Below are 7,383 nucleotides of genomic sequence, written 5' to 3' on the forward strand. Positions count from 1 at the left end.
GAAATGATTTGTGGCTCAAAATGAAGATTGAAATCTCTGCTTTAAAATGGTGTATAAAGATCGATATGTTAGTTATGAAAAATTATCTGAAACGGTCCAAAATGGTAAGGTGTAAGATTGGAGTTGAATCGAGAATTATTAAAAAATGAAGAAATTCAAAAAATCGCTCTGACTTTATTCCTGGAGATGGAGAAATGATTTATGGCTCAAATTATAGATTGAAATCTCTGCTTTAAAGTGATGTATATAGATCGATATGTTGATTATGAAAAATTATCAGAAACGGCCAAAAATCAAATGATCTAAAATTGGAGTTGATCCAAAAATGTTTAAAAATTGGTGAAATTCAAAAAATCGCTTTGACTTTATTCCTGGAGATGGAGAAATTATTTATGGCTCAAATGATAGATTGAAATCTCTGCTTTAAAATGATGTATAAAGATCGATATGTTGATTATGTAAAATTATCTGAAACGGCCCAAAATCAAATGGTCTAAAATTGGAGTTGAATCGAGAATTGTTAAAAAATGAATAAATTCAAAAAATCGCTCTGGATTTATTCATAGAGATGGAGAAATGATTTATGGCTCAAATGATAGATTGAAATCTCTGCTTTAAAATGATGTATAAAGATCGATATGTTGATTATGAAAAATTATTTGAAACGGCCCAAAATGATAAGGTATAAGATTGGAGTATAATCGAGAATAATAAAAAATGAAAAAAATTCAAAAAATCGCTTTGACTTTATTCATGGGGATTGAGAAATGATTTATGGCTCAAATTAAAGATTGAAATCTCCGCTTTAAAAAGATGTATATAGATCGATATGTTGTTTATGAAAAATTATTTGAAATGGCCCAAAATTAAATGATCTAAAATTGGAGTTGATTCAAAAATGTGTAAAAATTGGGAAAATTCAAAAAATCGCTCTGATTTCATTAATGGAGATGGAGAAATGATTTATGGCTCAAATTATAGATTGAAATCTCTGCTTTAAAATGATATATAAGAAACATTACGTTGATTATGAAAAATTATTTGAAACGGCCCAAAATCAAATGATCTAAAATTGGTGTTGATTCAAAAATGTTTAAAAATGGGTGAAATTCAAAAAATCGCTCTGACATTATTCATAGAGATGGAGAAATGATTTATGGCTCAAATTAATTACTGAAATCTCTGCTTTAAAATGTTGTATCAAGATCGATATGTTGATTATGAAAAATTATCTGAAACGGCCCAAAATCAAATGATCTAAAATTGGAGTTGACTCAAACATTTTTTTAAATTGAGAAAATTCAAAAAATCGCTCTGACGTTATTCATGGAGATGGAGAAATGATTTACGGCTCAAATTAAAGATTGAAATCTTTGCTTTAAAATGGTATATAAAGATCGATATGTTGATTATGAAAAATTATCTGAAACGGCCCAAAATCAAATAATCTAAAATTGGTGTTGATTCAAAAATGTTTAAAAAGTGGTGAAATTCAAAAAATCGCTCTGACTTTATTCATGGAGATGGAGAAATGATTTATGGCTCAAATGATAGATTGAAATCTCTGCTTTAAAATGATGTATAAAGATCGATATGTTGATTATGAAAAATTATTTGAAACGGCCCAAAATCAAATGATCTAAAATTGGAGCTGACAAACATTTTTTCAAATTGTGAAAATTCAAAAAATCGCTCTGACTTTATTCATCGAGAAATGATTTATGGCTCAAATTATAGATTGAAATCTCTGCTTTAAAATGATATATAAAAATCGATATGTTGATTATGAAAAATTATCTAAAACGGCCCAAAATCAAATGGTCTAAAATTGGAGTTGAATCGAGAATTGTTAAATAATGAAGAAATTCAAAAAATCGGTCTGACTTTATTCCTGGAGATGGAGAAATGATTTATAGCTCAAATGATAGATTGAAATCTCTGCTTTAAAATGATATATAAAGATCGATATGTTGATTATGAAAAATTATCTGAAACGGCCCAAAATCAAATGGTCGAAAATTGGAGTTGAATCGAGAATTGTTAGAAAATGAAGAAATTCAAAAAATCGCTTTGACTTTATTCCCGGAGATAGAGAAATGATTTATAGCTCAAATGATAGATTGAAATCTCTGCTTTAAAATGATATATAAAATTAAAGATTGAAATCTTTGCTTTAAAATGATATATAAAGATCGATATGTTGATTATGAAAAATTATCTGAAACGGCCCAAAATCAAATGATCTAAAACTGGTGTTGATTCAAAAATGTTTAAAACTTGGTGAAATTCAAAAAATCGCTCTGACTTTATTCATGGAGATGGAGAAATGATTTATGGCTCAAATGATAGATTGAAATCTCTGCTTTAAAATGATGTATAAAGATCGATATGTTGATTATGAAAAATTATTTGAAACGGCCCAAAATCAAATGATCTAAAATTGGAGTTTGCAAACATTTTTTCAAATTGTGAAAATTCAAAAAATCGCTCTGACTTTATTCATGGAGATGGAGAAATGATTTATGGCTCAAATTAAAGATTGAAATCTTTGCTTTAAAATGATATATAAAGATCGATATGTTGATTATGAAAAATTATCTGAAACGGCCCAAAATCAAATGATCTAAAATTGGAGTTGACTAAAACATTTTTTCAAATTGAGAAAATTCAAAAAATCGCTCTGACTTTATTTATGGAAATGGAGGAATGATTTATGGCTCAAATGATAGATTGAAATCTCTGCTTTAAAATGATATATAAAGATCGATATGTTGATTATGAAAAATTATATGAAACGGCCCAAAATTAAATGGTCTAAAATTGGAATTGAATAGAGAATTGTCAAAAAATGAAGAAATTCAAAAAATCACTCTGACTTTATTCCTGGAGATGGAGAAATGATTTATGGCTCAAATGATAGATTGAAATCTCTGTTTTAAAATGATATATAAAGATCGATATGTTGATTATGAAAAATTATCTGAAACAGCCCAAAACAAAAAGGTCTAAAGTTGGAGTTGAATCGAGAATTGTCAAAAAATGAAGAAATTCAAAAAATCACTCTGACTTCATTCATGAAGATGGAGAAATGATTTATGGCTCAAATTAAAGATTGAAATCTCTGCTTTAAAATGATATATCAAAATCGATATGTTGATTATGAAAAATAATCAGAAGCGGCCCAAAATCGAAAAGTCTAAAATAGGAGTTGAATCGAGAATTATTAAAAAATGAAGAAATTCAAAAAATCTCTCTTAAATTATCTAGGGTAGTAAAAAATTTATTTATGGCTCAAATTAAATATTGAAATCTCTGCTTTAGAATGATATATAAAGATCAATATGTTGATTATGAAAAATTATCTGAAACGGCGCAAAATGAACAGGTCTTAAAGTGAGATTGATCAAAAATTTTTTAAAATTGGGAAAATTCAAAAAATCAAATTATGGTTAATTTGAGGTTGTTAAAATGAAAGTGTTAAAATAAAAATTGTTGTTTAAAATGCAAGTTAGTGTTTTTATTTATATACTCATAAAGCCTTTTAAATTAATTTTTGCGGGATCGATTTGCGGCGAACCAAGCTTCAATTTCATCGATACTAAAAAAAAATTATAATTAAAATTTTATTAATTAACCGTTAAAAATTCTCACGTCCTGGGTAACATGGCACTTAAATTTTCACATCCATCGTCAGTTACAACCACATCATCCTCAATTCTAACACCACCGGATCCTCGGAATCTATTCAAAACGCTCGGTACTAAGAATCTTGATAAATTTGGAATGCCAAGAGCCTCATTTAATAACTAAAAGATTAATTATAAAAAAAAAATATTTAATTTTAAATTGATTCTTACGAAATCGATGAAGTAACATCCTGGTTCGATGGTAAATACGATTCCTTTCTCGAGTGGTCTATTAAAACGTGGTGCTTCTTTGGGATTTTTGAAGGATGAGAAATATCCACCGACATCGTGGACGTCCAAACCCAAAAGATGTCCCAAACCGTGTGGTTGGAAATAATAAGGTAAATTAGCTGCTAACATTTCGTCAATATCCCCAGTTACGATTCCCGCAGATTTTAATCCTTCCATTAAAGCTCGATTCGAAGCAGCGGATAAAACGGAAAATCTCACTCCGGGTTTCGTTTCTTTAATAGCAGCGCGATTTGCGTTTAAAACAGCTTGATAAATCAATTTTTGATCATCCGTAAATTTTCCATTAGCTGGGAATGATGTTGTTATATCAGCTGTATAACCAAAATAAGCAGCTCCCATATCATAAACACTACGAGATTTGAAATAGAGATTGAAATAAATTAATAAAATAAATAATGTTAGATTAAAAGGTTCACCATATATCCCCATCCTCAATCCAACGATCATTCGGAGCTCCAGCGTGCCCATAATGAAGAATAGCACCGTTTGGGCCAGAACCACAAATGCTAATATACCCTGTATGACGACATCCTCTTTTACTGTAACAATAATGAAGAAATTCTGATTCTGATTGGTATTCACTCGTTCCAGGAAGTGCCATCTTCATCGTTTTTAAATGCCCTTCGCAACTTGTTTCAATGGCATATCTCATAACTTCAATTTCCAAATCGGTTTTAATGACTCTCCTAAATATATTTTAAAATCAAACCATTTTGATTCAAAAAACACACAAAACACTTACAAATACGTGATGTCATCGAATAAATCAGTTCCATTAACTATAAAACTAAAATGTTACGATTAATTTAATATATAAAAGGTAAATTTAAAAATAATCACTTCTCAATCCCATCGAAAGTTGCTTCAAGAGTCGGAGAACCACTGTTTTGATTGAATCCGCGTAAAGTTAAAAGTTGACTTGGGGAGTGTTGAGCTAAAATTGTAGCAATCTCGTCTGTATAGTAAACTTGATCAACTTGGTATTTTTGCATAAAATCTTCGGGCGTCCAAATTGGGCCATACCATGCTTCGTAACTTTCGGGTAATCTTGGAATGAAAAGAGTTGATTTTCCAGTTTGAACTTCGATGGTGCCAAAGAAAGCTGGTTCGACGACACCGAAAGCCCATGTAAAATATGACTCCTACATAATGAAGTATTAACTTTGGGATACGTTTTAAAGTGAATTATTACCTGTCTAAAAAGATAATACCCATTGGTGTCATACATTTGGATCTCATCACCACCTTGCAAAACAACTATGGCGTTTCCCAAATTTTTTTCTTTTAATTTCTCAACTAATCGTCTTCTATTTTCGGCGTAAAGCTGTAAAGAGATTGCCAAGGTGCCTTCTCCCATCCATAAATACCCACTAAGTCATTCAAACAAATTTAATGAATTCATTTAAAAAAATAATTAACTTACGGTTTGGATGGGTTGAAAATTGGTGAATTCTTCTTAATTAGTGCTGCCATTGTCGAATTTCTATGCTTACATACTCAAAATCGAACTGGATTTAGTTTATATACCAAATCGGTTTCTTAATTCTCACCGTTATCAATCACATGTCGGAAATCTACATGAATGTTTACTTTGGTTATAGGAACCAGGTTTCTATTCCGATTGATAAGGTAATTGTGTTTGTCGGCACGATTTGTTTGCACACTAATTGCTGTTGGCACGTGGCCCGACTTAGTATAAATCTTTTTGCGGGCGAATTTGCTAAAGCGTTTATACTTGTAGATGGACATTAGAGGACAAATTCGGTCTCGTATCGTATTAAAGACGGAAGAGGACATCAAAGGGGACTTATCTCTAAGTAGAGGATATGCACGTTAACATCTACTTAGAATTGCGATTATCTCCGTTAGTCATACTCAATTTCTAGTATGATACAATTAAATATACATTTTCGTTAAGTTGTATCCAGATCTTGAGAAGTATGAAGAAATTAAAAAAATCAGTGAGTTAGTTTAAGGAGATTTATGGCTCAAATTAAAGCTTGAAATCTCTACTTTAAAATTATGTATAATGCTTGATATGTTGATTATGAAAAAATATCTGAAATGGTCCAAAATCCAATGGAGATTGATTTGAGAATTATTAAAAATGGCAGATATTCAAAAAATCTCTCTGACTTTATTCATGGAGATGAAAAAATAAATTATGGCTAAAATTAAAGCTTGAAGTCTCTACTTTGAAATGATGTGTAAAGATGTATATGTTGATTATGAAAAAATATCTGAAACGGCCCAAAATCAAATGATCTAAAATTGGGGTTCAATCGAGAATTATAAAAAATGGAGAAATTCAAAAAATCGCTTTGACTTTATTCATAGGGATAGAGAAATGATTTATGGCTCAAATTATAGATTGAAGTCTCTGCTTTAAAATGATGTATAAAGATCGATATGTTAATTATGAAGAATTATCTGAAAAGGCTCAAAATCAAAAGGTCTGAAATTGGGGTTGACTCAAAAAAATTTTAAAAATTGAGGAAATTCAAAAAATCGCTCTGACTTTATTCATTTAGGTAGAGAAATGATTTGTGGGTTAAATTAAAGCCTGAAATTTCTACTTTAATATGATGTATAAAGATTGATATGTTGATTATGAAAAATTATCGAAAACGGCGCAAAATCAAAAGGTCTAAAATTGGAGTTGAATCGAGAATTATTAAAAAATGAAGAAATTCAAAAAATTGCTCTGGATTTATTCCCGGAGATAGAGAAATGATTTATATCTCAAATTATAGATTGAAATCGCTGCTTTAAAATGATGTATAAAGATTGATATGTTGGTTATGAAGAATTATCTGAAACGGCTCAAAATCAAATGATCTAAAATTGGGGTTGAATTGAGAATTATTAAAAAATGAAGAAATTCAAAAAATCGCTCTGACTTTATTCATGGAGGTAGAGAAATGATTTGTGGGTTAAATTAAAGCCTAAAATCTCTACTTTAATATGATGTATAAAGATTGATATGTTGATTATGAAAAATTATCGAAAACAGCTCAAAATCAAAACGTCTAAGATTGGAGTTGAATCGAGAATTATTAAAAAATGGAGAAATTAAAAAAATCGCTCTGACTTTATTGATAGAGATAAAGAAATGATTTATGTCTCAAATTGTAGATTGAAATCTCTGCTCTAAAATGATGTATAAAGATCGATATGTTGATTATGAAAAATTGTCTGTAACGGCGCAAAATGAAAAGGTGTTAAATTGAGGTTGATTCAAAAATTTTTAAAATTGACAGGAAATTCAAAAAATCGCTCTAATTTTATTCATAGGGATAGAGAAATGATTTATGTCTCAAATTATAGACTAAAATCTCTACTTTAAAATGATATATATAGATCGATATGTTAATTATGAAAAATTATCTGAAACGGCTCAAAATCAAAAAGTCTAAAATTGGAGTTGAATCGAGAATTATGAAAA

General features: G+C 29.6%; 1 protein-coding gene across 1 annotated transcript; it reads right to left on the reverse strand.

Annotated features, from left to right (window-relative positions):
• Positions 1-3,507: 3,507 nt before the first annotated feature.
• On the reverse strand, positions 3,508-5,898 carry LOC111419828 (xaa-Pro dipeptidase-like). The gene is made up of 8 exons (XM_023052698.2): positions 5,362-5,898; positions 5,131-5,308; positions 4,779-5,080; positions 4,681-4,725; positions 4,355-4,624; positions 3,858-4,287; positions 3,652-3,806; positions 3,508-3,598 (listed from the first exon to the last, which is right to left on the reverse strand). Exons 1-8 carry the CDS (start codon positions 5,409-5,411, stop codon positions 3,547-3,549), a joined length of 1,482 nt encoding a protein of 493 aa, XP_022908466.2. The 5' UTR covers positions 5,412-5,898; the 3' UTR covers positions 3,508-3,546.
• Positions 5,899-7,383: the final 1,485 nt, after the last annotated feature.

This window comes from Onthophagus taurus, chromosome 11 (genome assembly GCF_036711975.1).
Source record: "Onthophagus taurus isolate NC chromosome 11, IU_Otau_3.0, whole genome shotgun sequence".
NCBI classification, from domain to species: domain Eukaryota; kingdom Metazoa; phylum Arthropoda; class Insecta; order Coleoptera; family Scarabaeidae; genus Onthophagus; species Onthophagus taurus.

Excerpts from the sequence above, each read along its gene's own strand:
- LOC111419828 (XM_023052698.2), bottom strand. The coding sequence starts at position 5,411 with ATGGCAGCACTAATTAAGAAGAATTCACCAATTTTCAACCCATCCAAA. Across the intron at positions 5,081-5,130 it reads GGTATTATCTTTTTAGACAG|GAGTCATATTTTACATGGGC; the intron begins GTAATAATTCAC and ends TTCATTATGTAG. Across the intron at positions 3,599-3,651 it reads AGTGCCATGTTACCCAGGAC|TATCGATGAAATTGAAGCTT; the intron begins GTGAGAATTTTT and ends ATTTTTTTTTAG.